The sequence below is a fragment of the Canis aureus genome, chromosome 1, assembly GCF_053574225.1.
Source record: "Canis aureus isolate CA01 chromosome 1, VMU_Caureus_v.1.0, whole genome shotgun sequence".
Taxonomy (NCBI): domain Eukaryota; kingdom Metazoa; phylum Chordata; class Mammalia; order Carnivora; family Canidae; genus Canis; species Canis aureus.
The window spans coordinates 87222839-87242387 of NC_135611.1; the positions used below are offsets into that span (position 1 = coordinate 87222839).

At 40.3% G+C, this 19549-nt stretch overlaps 1 protein-coding gene and 1 non-coding gene across 11 annotated transcripts in view; one reads left to right on the forward strand and one right to left on the reverse strand.

The window, feature by feature from the left end:
* The first annotated feature begins 1608 nt into the window (after positions 1 to 1608).
* The window catches only part of TRPM3 (transient receptor potential cation channel subfamily M member 3), a 500214-nt gene continuing 482273 nt past the window's right edge, over positions 1609 to 19549 (forward strand). For 8 of the 10 annotated variants that reach the window (XM_077907028.1, XM_077907033.1, XM_077907040.1 and 5 more), the window contains exon 1: positions 1609 to 2092. In XM_077907028.1, the coding sequence (XP_077763154.1) occupies positions 1916 to 2092 (177 nt within the window). In that variant the 5' untranslated portion in view covers positions 1609 to 1915. The remainder of the gene's footprint in view (positions 2093 to 19549) is intronic. The other 2 variants (XM_077907081.1, XM_077907086.1) reach the window with 1 other exon arrangement.
* Positions 16268 to 16328, reverse strand: LOC144289518 (small nucleolar RNA SNORD66). The gene has a single exon (XR_013357383.1). It is a non-coding gene; the product is annotated as a small nucleolar RNA SNORD66 (small nucleolar RNA).

Consider the following 19549-nt stretch of genomic DNA (forward strand, 5'->3'; position numbering starts at 1 on the left):
CCTGAATCATGAAAGAAAGAAGAGAATGCTTGTCTCTGTGGTTTAATAGACTGATTTCACTCCAAATTCTGGTTTTACTAGTTAATGCGTTTTAGGCCTGCTACTAATTTCTCAAGTTCTTAGTTGCTTAACCTTTGAAGTGGGGCTCTGACCATGGTATCTACCTGACAAGATGCTGTTGACACGAGCTCTGGTAATGCATGTAGAGTGCCCACCACAAGGCCTGATGCGTGCATGTTAGCCGTTATTATTTTAAAGCGATTGTTATTCCTTTGTGGAAATAGAATGGTGACAGAAAATGAACCAACCATTGGAGGGAGGGGATGGGGGAGAATCTGTGAAAGTGATATTGTTGAGGAGAAGATATTCAAACACTGAGTTGTCTACAAAGCAAGTCCGTGGTCTGGATTCCGCCAACGGATGAGATTTTCTGCAAGTGTCCTTAGTTCTCTAACACGGGACCATTGTGAGGGAAATAGTGTTGTAATGCAGCATGTCAGGCAGTTATTACACCCCAGGGGGAGGATTCAAGTTGTCCCCAGGTCTGCATTACAGCAGGGTCCCAGAGTGTCACATCTGCTCTCCCCTTTCCTGATTCTGCTTCAGAATGCGTATAAACCATGGAGCTAGGATTTACTGACCTCCTCAAGGTAATTAGAAATGGAAAATCAGTATAGTCACAGGGAGGGGCTTAGGAAAAATACCTCCGATGGCATTGCTGTAAGGGCGTGGGGATTCTCCTGGGCAGCCAGGGGTCAAATGCACCCGCCTAGGTCTGATCCCTGGTGGGGGAGAGGGGTGGGATGTCACATTCTGTTGTGACACGAACAGTCCTCTTCCCAACCACCAGAACTTCGCCACTTGAAGTGAAATTATCCAATTTCTACCTTCACATTGAAAGTTCTCCTTTATTCTCTGTCACCACGGGAACCCGAATCATGCTAACTCAGTCTTTCTCTCTCTCTCTGAAAGCCATCCTTAGAAAATGATGGGAGTGGGTGGGTATCCCCACTTGAGGAAACTGGATCTTTCATGGAAAGCATCCTGCGTGGCACCCCGAGGGTTAATTTTTTTGCTGCCGAGAAAGAGTATCAAGTGGCTTTCCAGGAAGATATAAGCCCCAGTTTAGAAACTGCCATTTCTAAAAGGTAAGCCAAACACACATTAGTTCGCCCTGCTTTCCACGAAAGGAAGAAGTGGCCGCTCCCAGTGGCGGGGTGGGAGTTTGCTTCTCCCTGCCAGTCGGCCCATCGGTCACCTATATAACGTGTACATCGGGGCGAGGACCCTCCATCGCGGCTAATAAAAAGCCCAGAACACGACCGAGATCCCTTTTACTATAGACCCCTTGTGCAGCAGCTCTCGATTCATTAGGTCACGTAGAAGGAAAGGCAAGTGTTTATCTTGTCATTTGGAGGCAGCCCTTCTCCCTCTGCGTCCTAGCCCCTCCCCTCGTGCCAGTTTCCAGCCCCTCAAAGATGCTTTGTGCAAGAAAAGTGCAAGTTCCTCGTTGTTCTGGCTTTATTGATTTTTTCCCCTCTCGCTCTCCTCCTGGCTCCCCCCCGCCTCCCCAAAAGCCGGCGAGCGGAGCAAATGGCCCGGGTTCTCCCCCAACGTTTCCTGGGAGGAGAGGCGGAGAGGGAGCGCGCACTCGGAGCGGGCTGCTGTGCCTGCGACCACAGGCTGTTCCGTGCAGGCTGTCCTTCTCCTTCAAAACCGTGCATCCCCTCCCCGAAGCAGCAGGCAGGGTGCCTCCATTCAGCCACATTTGGTATGCACGAGCACGGCTGCAGGGAGAGGGGAGGTGGCTTGCTTAAGAAGGTTCAGTGGCTCAGGCACCGCCACTTGACTAGTCTCCCAAGTTCCAGGGAGCCTCTGCCCTGATGGAATTTGCAGGTGCGGAGGTGACCATGGGATGCCAAGGCCGTGGGGGACCGTTCATTTTCTAGGCATTGCTCAGGTGTGCAGTTTTTGGTTTTCCCGGTGGAATTTGGAAGGGGTCATGAATCAAACTGATGCTCCTCGTCCCCTAAACTGGACCATCCGGAAGCTGTGCCACGCAGCCTTTCTCCCATCTGTCAGACTTCTTAAGGTACTGTAACTTGCTCCTTTGAATGGCTCTAATTGTGCTTTTCAGGTCTAAATGCCCAACTTCGCACTCGGGCTGGGACACACCTTTTTTTGGGGGGGGGGGAGCACAAATGCTAAGGGAGCTGGCTCTGTTGCCCAGGCTGGAGAGAGGATCTCAGCGGTCCATCGCCCCCCATGGTGTCAGGGAGGAGAGATGGTCTGAGCCACATTTGAGAATGAGATTATGGTGGCAGAGAATGGGCTGCCTGAGTGCCCCCCCACCTCAGCCCCCCCCACCAAACATCCCTAAAATAGAATTAATTAACTTCTTTGGGAGGGTGGGAACAGTAGTGGGAGTAAAATCTCTTACTCCTGGGTGTTTGGCTCCTTGGTTTTTTTTTTCTCCCCTCCCTGGGGAAGCCCTTCGACCCACTTTCCCTTTAAATGGAACCTGAGAGAACAAAGGATTCTCCTCACTATTTTAAAAGCCCTGTGTCCTTAGGTGGTCGCTCAGGTAAAGACAAAGAATGAGTCTCATCAGATTGTGACTTCTTTGGTGTCCTTGTTTTTAGAAAGGCATGATAATTTTAGTCTCCTAAGTGAAGCCAGTAGTGGGAAAGTGTTGTTAAATATATATTGAACGTCTGCCTCTGAGCTCCCGCTCTGAGTTACACAAAAGAATGGTACTACACCTGAGCTTAGAATCCTCACCTTGTGTTTGCAGCAACTCCTCTTTCTAGAAGCAAATACGTTAAAGCTATTGAAAAAGTCCCCACAACTCCATAATAATTCACCTTCATCACCTGCCTTACAGGTAGGAAAATGCAAATAAAATTTAAAAGGTGCAGAAAACAAGTATTTTTCCTCTAGAAAAGAGAATGTGCCAACACCTTTTTGGGAAAAGTACGTATTTCTGGGTGTCCCACATCCATGTGAAGTTAAAAAGGCAAGGCAAAGTTCTTTATTCTCTTTTCCATACTAACATGATACTGTGATTTCATGACCACCAGATGTTGAGCCTAACTGACCACAATGGAGAATTAAAGAATTAGTCCTGAATAAATTATACTTGCAACATTATTTTCTTCTTTCTCTTTCTCTTTCTTTCTCTTTCTTTCTTTTCTTTCTTTTCTTTCTTTCTTTCTTTCTTTCTTTCTTTCTTTCTTTCTTTCTTTCTTTGTTGTGTTTTGGTTGGGTCAATTTTGATGTGGACAGTTAGTTCTGTACAGCTAAGTGGCTCCTCAAAACAGAGCATTACCCACTGTCTGAGTTTTCCTTATCCTGTTCAACAAGAACCCATGTTAACTGTCACAAAGGCTGCCCCCCATGTCCTGTTCAAAGCCCCATCGTATTGTTGTCATGGCGATGGTTTGCTTCCCTAAGAGAGTATTGAGGAAAAGCCAATTTGGGAATAAGGAGTGGGAGAGAAGCGTCCTTGGATATAAGTGCTTTTGCTGTGTTGGACCAACTGTGTGTGATAGGGCAGGAGAAACAAATGAATGTAAATTTTCCTCAAGAATCACTATTGAATCAAGGGTCTGAGGCAAAGAATGTCTTGACAAATCCAACTAGGACTGAGAAAATTGACTCCAGCAATCCCATGTGCAATGAGAAACATTTTTCATTTAAAGTCATTCATTGGCCCTACCCCCAAAATAATGCTTTTTGACTTACATAATGGCCTTCTTAACAGGTATGTGCATAGCACTCTCAATATATGATTCATTAATACTCTAGTTTTTTAATGGAAAACATTAATTCATCATTTCCTAATCACAAAACCAGCAGAGAAGTATCTACCTGAAGTAGATTACTTATTTTGAGAACAGCTATCGTCTTTTTTAATGGGAACCACTGTTCATGCTATATATCAGCAGGCATTGTCAATACTCCACCAATACTGTGATAAGTATACAGTTTACTCCTACTATGCTTTTTTAACATGGGACTTTTTAACAATTTATCTAATAAAGTATACTGGTGAGTATCCTTCCAACTCTTTCAATATGTGGAAGACAGGACGTGTATTACTAGAGAAGTTCCTTTCCAAATGACATCTGTGTTTCTGAAAAATCGTAACTATCCTAGGAAACTTCAGATAGTGAACATATTTCAAACTCCTCTGGAAAAAAAAAAGTGATACCAGATTCTTTCAGCAATAGCAAAAGAAAGGAAAGCTACTTTTATATGTCTGTTGTATATCATCAACGTTCTGGATATGAATGTCGTATAAATTTTTCCCCCTTTGGATTGCTGCTGTCTTATCTGCTTTGCTAGTCCCTATGTATTCTTGCCCGGCTTTGATATTTCAAGTAAATTGGAAGTTCCTGAGTAATCATTTGCATCTTTTGGTCAGTGCTCTTCCTGGTTTACTTTATAAATTAAATATTCAATAACTGTGATTCTTACTGCTCTTTACTGTTTCCCCCTCTCCCTTCCCTGTCTCTTATTCTACTCCCCCACACTACGACCACCATGGTGATTTAGTGGATGGGTTCCCTGGGCATCCAGGAGTCTATTGAAATCATAAGCTAACAAACCCCAATTATCCTATTCAACAGGTAATTTTTGGTCCCCTTCCAAGCATTTTCTGATGTAATATGTTTTTTCCAGGGCTCTGACTTGTCAGTAATGCAGTAGAGGGCGTGATCATATGGTCAGATTTAGCTAAACTCTGATCACTCATCATTTTTGACAGACTGGGCTCAAGCCAGTTTCCTCCTTATCCTTTCCTTGAAAATATGTATTTCTTTGGTAACTTATTTCGGCACCGTGTTAATATTTAGAAATGGCTTTGTAATCCTATTTTCTCTATTTCCTATTTCCTAATAGAAACAGGATACAAAGGAATTAGAAGGGGAAGGCTGGCCTCTGAAGCAGGAATTAAATAAACTCAATGAATGAATGTTGGAATATACTTATTACTCCTTCTGAAAACATCTCATTTTTTTGCTTTGTCCATCTCAGAGAAATTTTTGAACATGCCAACAAACTCACATTTGAATTTGATATTGCAATTGGAAATAACATTTGAAAATGAATTTTTGGACACGCACATGATGATGATAGCCAAAAGACAGAGGCTGTTTTCAAACGGATACATTTCAAATGGGACCTTGTCCAGACTATTCCTCTTCAGTTGTCCTTTGCTTCATTCTTATGTGTTTCAAGACTTCATCTTACTAATCATGAGAAGTCAAGTTTATTTCAGTGACAGAATGTTCTTAGCATATTTCATATTCATTATTAGGTCTGTCTCTGCCATTGTTTTATTTGGTAACTTATGTTGATTTTGAAGATGAATTTTAGGACAGATAGCTTTGTTTGTATTGAAGTTTGAGTGGACTTAGTAAAGAGAAGGCTTCTGAAAAATGGGTTGCACTAGAGGAAAGAAAAGCTCTGTACCTCAAGCAGATTTTGGATCCAATCTTCAAGCAGATTTTTAAGCCAGTGTGTCCATGAAGACCAAATGGTCAATATCATTTTAGGATTTTCAAAGTTTCATACTGAGAAGGAGTCTGATTTTGTACTTTGAACAATGTCAAAGTAGATTAAAGAAATTTTATTTAAAAATAAAGAAATTTTATATATAAATGATACAGGAGAGTTAGACCTAAACACTGGATCCTAATCTATTGTGTTCCTAACCACCTGTGTGACCTTGGGTAAGTTACTTAAGCTCTCTGTAACTTGGCATCATCCTCTTTAAAATGAAGAGTTTAGGTCTTGACTTGGATCCAGTGCTAGGACTCCATAGGGTAAAGGCTACCATGCTCTGTGGGTATGAATGAACATAGTCTCTTGAGGTTAAAAATAGTTTAACTGGATTGGATATTCAAATAGAAGAAGACTAGGACATTCAGCAGCATTTAAAATCATAGGAGGCCTTAGCTGCTAAGCTGTTTGATAATTATCCTGAAAACTATGGAGTACCATCAAAGGGATTTTAGCAGGGAGGTGACTGCCAAATTCAGGTATTAAATAGATTGCTCAGATTGTACTGGCTAGAATGAGTGGAAGATGCTAGGATTGGAAGCTGAGAGATGAAATTGGAGGCCCAGAGAATTAATGAGGATGTGGGCTGAGGCAATAGGGACGGAGGTAGAATGATCAGGGTTTTGTTAACTTGATTAATTGTGGCAAAAGGAAGAATTTAGGTTAACTTCTGAGTTTTGATCTTTGTGGCTAGTTCAAAGGAGGTCCTCATGTGTGAGAGTAAAAGTCTTGAGAAGGAAGGACAGAACTTCTCATTATGTGGTTCCTCTTTGAGGTAGAAAGGGTATGTCAGTTATTCTAGTGAGATTGAGAAAAAAATATAATTCCATGTTATTGATGAGTATGAGCTCCATTACATACTTGATAATAAAACTCTTTGAAGTAAATAATAGTCAGAAATAACTATTCTAGTTTTTTAAGATTGTATGTATAATAAACTCCCAGTTTTTTGGAATCCATTCAAAAAGCACACTTTTTTTTTCTCTCCTCACTTTCATATCACTATCCAAAGAATTAACGAAAGTGAACTGGGTAACAAAAGGGAAATAATTGAGAGTGGCGATCAAGGTAGGCTAAAGATGAGCATAAATTCTGCTCAATTACTAATGTTTTCTACTTCTATAATTCCTTGTAATGGTAACCAATGTCCATCATACTGCCTCAGAAGCTTAACAAGATCCTCATGACAGGGATACCTGGGTGGCTCAGCAGTTGAGCGTCTGCCTTTGGGCTCAGGGCGTGATCCGGGTCTGGGGATGGAGTCCCACATCGGGCTCCTGAGAGGAGCCTGCTTCTCTCTCTGCTCCCCGCCTCTGTAATAAATAAATAAATCTTTTTTTTTTTTTTAAACAAAAAGATCCTCGTGACAAAATGAATTGAGTCTGTCTTCTACAGTTGATGCCAGGCATTCCAAAAGCTGACTTCCTTTTGATGGTCTCGAACCTGTAGGAAACAATGAGGTTGGGGTTCATTTCAATGTATGTTTCAAATTTAAGACCCCCAAGTTCTCCTTTTCACATCTGAAATCCTGAATCTTGACATGGCACGTAGAGGAATATCAATAAACCAAAGTTTTTGCTCAGTCACGACAAGGCACTCCTAAGCCACCTACCTACCTGCTAGTGAGTAGCAGTAAAGTTTCCACCACAGGAGAGGAAACACAACACCTGTTCTAAGACATGTTGGTGAACCATGGCGAGAGAGGTCAGGGAATGTCTTAGGGGCCAATTCCATTAAGTAAGTGCCTTAAAGATGAGACACTTGAAGAATAAACTGCTTTTAGGCCAACACAGTGTATTGTCAGGAAAGATTTTAAGGGCTACTAAGAAAGAAACTTCTGTCTTTTCATCTCAGCAAAGCCAGCCTCAGATTCCCTTTAAGAAAATGAGAGAAAGAAAAGAAAAAAGAGGAGAGAATGTGCTCATACTAAAGCCCGGGAGAGAGAAATTCTGTCTGGTGTGTTTCAGATGGTGGCTTGGTTCAGGCTGCTGAGCAGTCACCATGTGACTTGCCTTTTTGTAAAATGTTCCTGGGGCAGCCTGACGGAAATTCCTGAGGCAACAAGGAACCCTCCTGTCTCTCTGGAGAGTTCTGTCTTCTGGTGCCCTCTATTATGGAGAGAAGACTGAAAGTGTGTGGTCGCTGGGGAAGGAGGAAGGATGTGGCTGGGAGTCTGAGTCCAGGGCCACCTGGCTCCGGGATGACTTGTGGAGTCCCAGTAATATGGGGCAAGGCCTGTTTCAAGGGAAAGGGCTTTGCCTGCCTTGTAGATAGGACTTCCTGCAGTGAAAGAGAACCCTGCCTTTCCAGCGATTTCCGTCCTCCCCGCCCTCATCTTGTTGCTGTAAACTCAACTGGCTCCAAGATCATCTACAGACAACTAGATTGTATTGTTTCTCTCTTTCTGTGACTTCTATGGAAAGGAGTTTTAAAATCTCTGGCTGGCAAAAGTATGCAGCAAATATTTATTGAAGAATAAACAGATAAACTGCAAATACATGAAGTCCTGAAAATGCATAGGAATCACTTGAGGAGCTAGTGAGCAAAGCAAATATCCAAGCCCATCCCCAGGGGTAGGTCGTGGGCCTGGGAATTTGCATTTTAACAAGCTCTTCAGTGAGTCCAATGTGAACAGCTCTTAGAAGGACCACACATGGAGAAAAACTGACATAGATTCAGCTGAGCTAGAGGGGAAACTTGATTAAATGCCCTTTCTTCTGCTGGCATCTGGGCAGAACAGATTTTGTGACAGTAAACAGTGAGAGCAAAAGGTTTTTTTAAGTTAAACAGTTCACAGGTTTTCAAAATTTAATCGTGAGTGATCATTTACAGATAAAGAAGTAAATTGTATTCGGCTGCCCTGTTTTGATTTGTAGATGACAAAACAATCTGGAGACATGGTTGTCCCTCTTTCTGTGTTTTATTTATGTATTTATTACTTTCATGGATTGTTCTGGGTCCTGTGACCATTTCAGATGTTTCTATTCTATTGGATTCACGTGGAGATTTGTGAACCAGAGCTCCCAAAGATGGTGTGCATGGTAAAAATTCTGCAGTGTCTTATACATGCCTCCTTTATCCTTCACCTGTGTCCTTGGAACTGCAGTGGTCACTCACGTGCATGTTCCTTTCGTGCCAATGGGACGTGGTAGTACCAAGTGAGGGGTGGCCTGTTTACTTGGGGGGCCAAGGCCAAAGCAGTCATAACCAATGCCTGCAGTGGTAGAGTTCTTCCCCCATAACCCTGTCTGCCCTACCCTACAGCCTTCAAGAACCTAGGAAAGAAGAGATTCTAGACCGGATAGGGGAGGGGAGGAAGAGAACATTCGGGCCTTTCACTTGGAATAACACTTTGGAAATTATAATTAATTTTATGCTTGAATTTTTAAAAAATGATACCTAATATTAATAAATAAGGGGAGCTGAGCTGAACAAAATTGTCTTGGCTCTTGAGCATATGAGAAAAATACAGTAGTACAACTGCTGTGGTGGGGTGGGGGCAGGCATAACAAAATCTCTAGGAGAGCGATATTGCATTTTTATGTTTATCACACATAATTTATTTTTCAGAAGCCTTTGGAAATTCTCCGACCTGTGGCTGCTCTCTACTTCTATTTTCAGAGGCACAGGCATAGGAATTGCTGTTTTTTTGAATAACATTGATAACTTTTACTTCTCCCCCCCACCCCCTAATTAAAGATTTTTCAAGGGTGGATGGTTGGATAGATGAAGGAAGGACAGAAGGATTGATTCTATTCATAAATCCATTAGCAGCAACATTTTATATATTAAATTGCCTTGGAGGGAGATGTATTTACCAAATGAACCCTTGAAGTGTTTCTCAAAGTGTGGTCCAAGACTCCCTGTTATGGAATCAGTTTCTTGAGATTCTACCCAAACTTACTAAGATAAGCCCCTGGGAGGACCTTGAGAATCTGCCTTTTAACAAACAATACAGATGAACCTTATGCCTTGTAATATTTTGAGATTATGTCTTCTGAAGTGTGACACTTAGACATGGGCTCCTTAATATTCTGCCTCTGGCATGACCACGCCTCAGTAATCTGATTTTTATTGTTAAAAATTGAGCACGCAGTATCTCTGTATGAGTTAATATAGGCCCAGGGATGCCTGGGTCGCTCAGCAGTTGAGCATCTGTGTTCAGCTCAGGGCATAATCCCAGTCCAGGGATCGTGTCCCACGTCAGGCTCCCTGCGAGGATCCTGCTTCTCCCTCTGCCTGTGTCTTCCCCCATCTCTCTCTCTGTGTCTCTCATGAATAAATGAATAAAATCTTTAAAAGAATTAATACAAGCCCATAATGTTACCATATCTTAAAAGTCCCCATGCTCACAGACATTGGATGACTTTTATAATGGTTTCTTAAAGAATCACGCAAGGCACCAGCTTAGGTGCTAGAAGTGTATAGTCAATAAGTGGTATCCTGTATTAAAAGGAAACATGAGTAATATTCCATTGTATACATTACTCAGCAATTAGAAACAACAAATACCCACCATTTGCTTCGACGTGGATGGAACTAGAGGGTATTATGCTGAGTGAAATAAATCAGTCAGAGAAGGACAAACATTATATGGTCTCATTCATTTGGGAAATATAAAAAATAGTGAAAGGGAATAAAAGGGAAAAGGAGAGAAAATGAGTGGGAAATATCAGTGAGGGTTGACAGCACATGAGAGATTCCTAACTCTGGGAAACAAACAAGGGGTAGTGGAAGGGGAAGTAGGCAGGGAGATGGGGTGACTGGGTGATGGGCACTGAGGAGGGCACTTGGTGGGATGAGCACTGGGTGTTATGCTATATGTTGGCAAATTGAACTCCAATAAAAAAATAAAAAGAAAAAAGAAAAAAAAGATAACTTGACCATCAAAATCAGGTCAGCAACCCATGGGCCCAATCTCACCCATTGTTTATTTTTATAAATAAAGTTTTATTGGAACACACACACACACAAATAAAAGAAAACATGAGGGGGCAGATTGCTCCTGGGTGACTCATCAGTTAAGCCTCTGACTCTTGATTGTGGTTCAGGTCAGGATCTCAGGGTTGTGGGATGGAGCCCCTCCTCAGGCTCCCTGCTCAGCAGGGAGTCTGCTTGAGGATTTTTTTTCTCTCTTTTTCCCCCTCTCTGTCCTTCCCCCCACTTGCTTTCTCTCTATAATAAATATTAAAAATACATGGCATATGAACCTCTTTCTTGTTTAAAGAAATGATGCACTTACATGGTTTGGAGGCAGAGAAACTCTGTAGCAAAGAAAGCGCTATGCCTAAAATTTGCCCTAATCTTTCTGCCATTTCTGAATTAATCAAGTTCCTTCACATCTGCTACTTCTTTATACTTTCTCCCAATTACTAACATCATCCATTCACCAAGTTGTCTGAACTGAAAAACCTGGGCTTATGCCTTTTTCTTGGTTGGCTCTCATCCCTTCCACAATCAGCCAATTAGTTCTGCCAGATTTCCTCATATGTCTCTGATTCTCTCCTTCTGTCTATTCATAGTTCCCAAGATCAGTCTCTTTTATTCTTGGGTCCAAAATACTACAGATGTCTCCTTCAAATTGATCCTTCCCACAGTTAAGAGAATGGTCCACTTAAAATGCAAGCAAGAGTAGGATGCTGCCATATTTGACATTCTTTAGCGGTTCCCTTTCTCCTGTAGAATAAAATCTAACCTCCTTGGTATGACATATGATATCCTTAGTGATCTAATCTTTGCCTACTTCTCTACCTTTATATTTTGTTTTTCCTTCCTCAAATTTTGAAATTCCTTGTCACTGGGCTTTTTGCACAAGCCATTTCCATTGCCTGGAAAGTCAGAGTCACGCCTCCTACCTAACTCCTGCCCATATTTTAATACTGAACACAGGTGAGCTTGATGAATTTAGGAAAAATTTCCCTAAATCCCCAAAGCTAGATTAGGGCCTCCTTTTATGCTCCTTTTTTATAAAAATCAGTGGGTATTTCTATCTTTCCTTTTAGCATGTTGAAATATTAGTTCTTTTGCCTCATGGAAATCATGTTTTAGACAATTTGGTGTGTGCATTTAGCAAAGAGCTTAGAATATTTTGATTGCTAGATGAATTACAATTGAATAGTTGAATGTCCAAATTGACAACTATGCTCTTGGTGCAGTTCTCTAAAGTTATTATCCAAAAGAACCAAATGCTATTATAGGGTCTTGGCATTTTTGTCTAATTTAGGAGAACTTTGAGCTTGAGTTGATGTACTTAATATGTTCCCCAAATGGGATGATTAGTTAAGGAATTGAACCAATGATTAATAGAAAAATGATGCAGAATAAAATTACATAATCAAGGAAGAAACTGTAAATAAGTAGCAGCAGAGGCCTGCTTTGAAAATATTTGCTGAAAGAAAAAGAGAGAGATTGTAATTACCTCACCTATTGATTAAGTCAGAATAAGAACTTTCCTTAATTTAGTGATCTAAGAGATTGTAACATATTACCTTTAATAATATAGTGACCTTGCTGAGCCATTCTTTATTTTTTAGGTGAGAGAGAGAGAGAGAGAGCGAGCGCGAGCATGTGAGGTGGGCCAGGGGGTGAGGAACAAAGGGAGAAAATCTGAAATAGGCTCCACTTGCAGCACAGATCCAGACTCGGGGCTCCATCCGTCTCATGATCCTGAGATCATGACCTGAGCCGAAATCAAGATTTGGATACTTAACTGACTGAGACACCTAGATACTCCTTGCTTTTTTTAATTGTGTTTTTTTGTAAGTGTCTAGAAATAACTATTTAGATATAATCTTATTGAAGTATCTTGACATTTCCATTTAAAGGTAAATGTGACTTAGAATTTGTTTTTCTGTTAGCATTAGGTTATTTTACTGTATCAGCTATCATGGATAGAAGTCAAATAGAAGTCTTAGTTTATCATGTTCCTACTGGGAAAAAAATAGATCAAAGTCAAAATAAATATCTTAGGAAAGATATTAGAATCATTAGAAAAATTATCCTAGTACTTGCTCGTTAAGATCAGTAAAGGAAAAGACTGGAAAGAAGGTAAAAAAAAATGTTTTGGCATATCCATATTTATCCATCTCTTTACTAGAAGAAATAAATGAATAAAAATATTTAAAAGAATGAACTCTTCAACAGGATCCATAAAACATGTTTGTTCTGTAGGGTTAGTTAAAGAATGAATGATGGCTTGACATTTAAGCTCTGGAGATTTAATTTGCAATTGTTGAAGACTTTGGGCTAGCCCAATGATTTCCCTTTAAAATGGGGTTTCCCAGCTTCTACACTACTGACATTTTGGCCTGGATAAATCTTCATTGTGAAGGCTGTCTGTCCTGTGCATTGTCGGATATTTAGAAATCTGTTTGGATTTATCCACTAGATTCCAGGAGCTTCTCCCTCTCATATTGCATTGTGACAACCAAACATGTCTCCATACACTGCCAAATATCCTTTGGGGGACAAAATCATCCCTAGTTGAAAACCAATGCTTTAAACATTACCTCTTGAAGATGAGTATTTTAAGAAGTAGGTGGGTACTTGATTTCACTGGATAGCCAAAGAGAAGTTCTGGTGATGTGAAATGGATGTTTTAACTTTAGGCACACTTTCTTTTTTAATTTACAAAAGACTGAAATTCAGCTAACATTTGGGAAATTAACTGGTCAAGTTCTTTCACTAAATATAGAAAGACTAAGGAACTATTTTCTCAATCTTATTGTCAATCATCTCTTCTTTTAAGAATATCCAATGTGTCCAATTTGTCTGAAAGTGTTTGAATGTTCCATTTATTATTGCTTTGTAACTTAAAAGTGGAGTGTATTTTCATTTGATTGATGTATCAAGTGAAATATTTAATTTTTATCATCAGTTTGTTCTACAATAACTTCTACTTAGAACTATTTAAGAATAATAAGATAGAAAATCCATTTCAATGAACAAATGAAAGTATTTTACTTCAAGGTGAAATTTTTGTATGAAGTTAGTTCATATGAGCAATCAAAGATTTTAAGATAAATCCAATAATTAGCACAAGGGAGCTGTATAATTTAAAGATGATAGCATAACATATAGAGATGTTCAATCACTGTGTTTATAGCACCTGAAACTAATGTAACATGATGTGTCAACTATACTCAAATAAAATTAGTGCCATAAAAATTATAAGTATAATTACAGCTAATTTTCAGCCATTAAATTCAGCATGATCAAAAATGGACATAAAAATGAGATTTGAGCCTTAAGTCTGCATTAAATAATATGCTAGCTGAGTTTCCTAGAATAAGTAGTTTTATCTTTCAATGCTTTAGTTTTCTTACCTATAAAATAACAAGATTGGGTTAGATCATGGTTGGCAAACTTTTTCTATTAAAGCCCATATAGTAAATGTAGGTTGTACAACCTCTGTCACAGCTATTCAGCTCTGCCATTGTAGCTTAAGAAAGCAGCCAAACACAACACATAAATAAATGTAGCTATGTTCCAATAAAATTTACTAGGAACACCATGAAATGGTCTGAATGTTCATATGGTGAAAACTTGTATGTTGAAATCCTAATTATCAAAAGTGATATTAGTAGGTGAGGACTTTGGAATGTACTTAAGTCTTGAAGGTGGAACCTCATCAATGGGATTAGTGACATGTAAAAGAGGCTTGCTAGCCCCCTTCCATCATGTGAGGACACAAGAAGTCTATGACCCAAAAGAGGGGCCTCCCCCGACCTTGCTGGCACTCTGATCTTGAACTTTTGCCTATAGAACTGGGAGCAATACATTTCTGCTTTTTTTTTTTTTTTAAGATTTATTTATTCATGAGAAACACACACACACACACACACACACACACGCAGAGGGAGAAGCAGGCTCCATGCAGGAGCCCGAGGTGGGACTCGATCCTGGGTCTCCAGGATCACGCCCTGGGCCAAAGGCAGCGCTAAACCGCAGAGCCACCCAGGCTGCCCCATTTCTGCTTTTTATAGACTACCCAGTCTGTGGTATTCTGTTACAGCAGCTTGAGCAGACCAAGACTAACTGATTTTGAATGTCATACAGTTGTCACATGTCGTGAAATATTATCATCATTGGTTTCGACCATTTTTAAATGTAAAACTATTCCTGGCTCAGCAGCTGTATACAGAGGGCAGGGAGTCCTTGCCCTGTGTGTGGGCTGCATTTTGCCAACTTAACAAGGTGATTGTTAAGGTCTCTTACAGCTCTAACATTCTGGGATTAAGTGAAGATGAGAGAAAGTCATTGTATGTCCTTATTTATTTTAAAACTACCTTAATATCTGAAAGAGCTGAGGGTAAATCATTCATTAATTATAATAATGTAATCTCATGCTTATTGGGCAGTGCTGTGTGGTGGGCTTGCTGTCTCATGAAGTAGTTCGTATTTAACAAATGTTTGTGGGGGATACTTGGTTTCTTTTGCTCTGAGAAAAAGGAATGCTCCAGTCTTACAAAAGATGTCATTTTTCACAAACACTGTTGAAATGGACAGAGACAGAAAGTGAAATCGTTTTAAAATGTAACATTTGTAAAGTTCTTTTCAATTTGCAGAGTACTTTGCTTTACATCAAATGAACTGAACTTTCATAGCAACCCTGCAAAGCAAGTATATAGTAAGCAATTATTCTCCTTTTTAGCTGAAATAAAAAAAAAAAAAATATATATATATATATATATATATATATATATATATATATATATATATACACATATATAGCCTAGGTAGGTTAAGCCACATCTTAGTGGGCTTTTCTGATTCCAAATTCACAATTTCCCCCTTTGCACTCCTCTGCATCTTATATCTGCCCTCCATTACTCTCCTCATCTGAAGCCTAACTAGACCATAGAGTTTTTCTTAGGTTCTGGTTATACAAACAAATACATCATTTAAGTACTTGACAACAAAAAGAATTACATGGCATAGCCTCAGAATGATCATTGACAAGATACAAAACTTCTTTGATGTTAGTTTTCTTAGTTGTAAGTTAAATAAAAATACTTCTTTCTCTTTGTTTGGAAATCAATGTGTTAGGTTTGGGCATACACTATAGTTGGTGTTCAGTAAATATGAGTCCCTTCTTTTCAATCTAATAACACAGAAATGGTGCAGTGCAGATGAACAGAATTCAAGATGCCTTTTGTAATTTGGGCTTAGGGAATGCATATTATATATGTGCAACTAATTATACTTTGTAGTTATTGCACATTGTATTAGTAAGGGTTCCCTAGAGAAACAGAGCCAACAGGGTGTGTATATGTGTGCATAAGTATGTATGTCTATATCTATACATGAGGCAGAGGGAGGTTGAGTGATCTGATTTTAAGGAACTGGCTCACCTGACTCTCGAGTCTCAGCAAGTCCAAAATCCCATGGTGGAGACTGCCAAACTGGAGACTCCATTTTGAGGGACTTGCATTTTGAGTCCAAAGGCTGTCTGCTGTAGATCCAGGAATAACCAGTGCTGTAGACTAAGTCCAGAGTCTGTCTTCAGCAGAATTCCTTCTTCCTTGAGGGAAGGCCAGCCTTTGTTATATTCAGGCCTTCAGCTGGTTAGATGAAGACCACCTCCATTGTGCAGGTCAATATGCCTTTCTCAGAGATCACTGATTGAAGTTAAATATCATCCAAAACCCGTTTACAAAAATTGGGTTATTTTATTTACAAAAATATCCAGAATGATGTTCAACCATGTTTTCTAGGCACTGTGGCCCAGACAGGTTGACACAAAACATAAGTCATTATTATGGTTACATTTAAATTGCTGTTTTAGATGTGGTTTGCTTGCAAGTAACAGAAATACATCCACATTAACTTTTTTTTTAAAAGATTTTATTTATGTATTCATGAGAGAGACACACACACAGAGAGGTGGGGGGGCAGAAACACAGGCAGAGGGAGAAGCAGGCTCCATGCAGGGAGCCCGACATGGAACTCGATCCCCGGACTCAAGGATCACGCCCTGGGTCGAAGGCAGGCACTAAACCACTGAGCCACCTAGGGGTCCCCCCCATTCACATTAACTTAAATAAATTCTTTTCTCTAAGGTTAGGCTCTAGGATATTTAGCAACTGGAACAGAAATAAATCGAGATAACACAGGGACCCATGTTTCTGTGTTATGGGGTCCTAGTGTCTCATTTCAGCTTCTCTTGTCCATCTACTGTATACTTGTGTTTTTCTTTGTAGACTAGCTTCCTCCATATTTTATTAAGACTTGCTATAATGCCAGTACTATATGATCTTACAGTTGCATTTCTTATAGCTCACTAGTTTGTTTGTCTGTCTGTCTGTCTGTCTCTGTCTCCTATGGAATCTCACTGACTCAGGTTTGGACAGATTTCCACCCTCACCTACATAGCCATGGTAGGGACCCATTCTTCTAGTAGGTGATGTGGACAGGAACAGATTCTCTTTAACATGGTTGTAGGTAGGTACAATTCTTTGCTAATTAATATGAATCCCTCAGATATAAAATAACTTAATGATTCTGGAAGCCACCCAGGCCTAAAAAGTAGTGCTAAGATTTCACTCGGTAAGTGAATATAATCAATTAGTCTGTACCTTTTGCTAAGATATAACAGGAAGAGTTGGACTCCAGCTACAGAACCTGATTTTGGAGTGCTATACACAGTATTTCTGAGGAAGAGGCTTAATGCACCTGCAGAAATAGTAAGCTCTCCTCTTTTGGAGGAACACATTGAAATCCAGAAGAAATGCTTTCAGAATCCCTCTGAAAGATGGCAAGTTGGGCTCCTTTGTCTCCTCAAATGCCTCCTTGAGTTTTCCATTGTTCATGCTTTTCACAACTGCTGAAAGGTTGTTTGGAGCTTTTCATGGGATTTGTCAACTCTTTTGGCTTAATAAAATTGCGCCATCCCAAATCTATATCCCTGAGAAAAGAAAGCAGAAGAGCACCTTGTTTAGAAGTAGCAACATAGTAGTCAACTGAATATGAGAAAAGTTTTAGGAATATTTTTAATTAATCATGCTTAAGGGAATTCAGCTTAAGAGAGATTAAAATTTTAATCAGAATATTCCTATTTCTAGGGACATTCTTTTGAGGGGAGAAAGTTGATACACATTGAATGCTATCAAGATGAGTATTTTGTTTTTAGGTGTACAGCAATTCACATATCAAAACAAGAATATAAAATTAGGTTTTTCTCCCCCATTTATTCATTCTTAACCCATACTCTATAATCATCTCTCACTCTGTGTCAGAAACTACAGGTATTAGAGATTCAAGGAGGAAAAATACTAGGCTACGATCAAAGGAGCTAATAATGGAGGTAGGGGGACAGACAAGCATGTCGGAAATGACACTATGGCTTTATAGATGTTTACACATTGATGAGCACAGAGAGGGGTGCCAAAGAGAGCCTGAAAGTTACTAGAACTAACACTGAAGGAGATACCTACAGCAAGTTGGAATAGAAAAATATTCCAGATCTAGTGGCATAAGCAGAGGCAAGGAGGCCTCCTAGGGAGTATGGTGCATGGAGGGACATCTCGTGAGGGAAGCTGAAGCACAGAGTGTGAAGGGAATGCTGGGACAAGAAGTGACCCGACTTTGGGTGGTGGGTGTGGGGTATATTTATGTTGCCCTGGTGTACAGCTTGCACTCAACTATCTGTATAGTTGAGTCCACTCAAGTTGAAGTGCAATGCTGCCACCTCCTCACCCACTACCTCAGAGAACTCTGTAGCTGAGCACCACTCACCCCAGCTGTGCAAATGCAGAGGCAAGTCCAGATGCCTTAGTCATTACCGGTAGGAATGGTTCAGCAGCCACAGGGTGCTTTATGAAGAGACTTGCACTGTAGGAGCGTCCTTGGCTTTTCCTTTTTTTCCAGTGCTTCTGGCAAACTCATTATCTACATCCAAACAACTTCACAATCTCCCCCATCATGGACAAGTGTTCTGTTTTATAGGTTCTATTTATTTTTTAAAAAGTATCTAAGAGGGGGGGATCCCTGGGTGGCTCAGCGGTTTAGCGTCTGCCTTTGGTCCAGGGCGCGATCCTGGAGTCCCGGGATTGAGTCCCATGTCAGGCTCCCGGCATGGGCCTGCTTCTCCCTCCTCCTGTGTCTCTGCCTCTCTCTCTCTATGTCTATCATAAATAAATAAATCTTTAAAAAAAAAAAAAGAGTATCTGAGAGGAGTAACCCGAGTGGCTCAGCGGTTTAGCACCACCTTTGGGCCAGGGTGTGATCCTAGAGACCCGGGATCGAGTCCTGCATTGGGCTCCCTGCATGGAGCCTGCTTCTCCCTCTGCTTGTGTTTCTGCCTCTCTCTCTCTCTCTCTCTCTGTGTGTCTCTCATGAATAAATAAATAAAATCTTTTTAAAAATTAAAATAAAAATTAAAAAGTATTTGAGTAATCCTTATGCCCAACATGGGGCTTGACCTCATGACCCAAGAGTCAGCCAGGTGCCTCTGTTTTATATTTTTTTAAATATTTTCATCCAGAGTGATCGAATGGCCTTCTGAGAATTCTAGTAAGTAGCAGCTATGGCACAGAATGCTTTCTTTTGTTCCAGACGGCTATGAAACGTTAGGCGAGGGGAATAATGAACTTACTTTGCTGTCATTAATAGCGCTGTATCACTGAGGAGGAGGAATGAATATGCATTTGCATGTGTCCTCACACAAAAAAACAAATGACCTTTAGACATCAAGACCGTTCAGACTGACTTCTCTGGGATGGTGGGTTTTCACCATCCTAAAGTTTTCTCACAGGTGTGGAGATACACAAATAGTTGAATATCATTGAGAAAACTTGCTTATGTTGTGGTAAACTTAGGTACAGTAAAATTAATGAGTTTTAACTGTAAGCTCAGTAATTTTTAAATATAATCACTTATGTGACCACCACCCATATCAAGACACATCAATTTACATTACCCTAAAATGTTCCCTGGTGCCCTCCTAGTTAATACCACAGCAACCACCACCTGAGCTAACCACCAC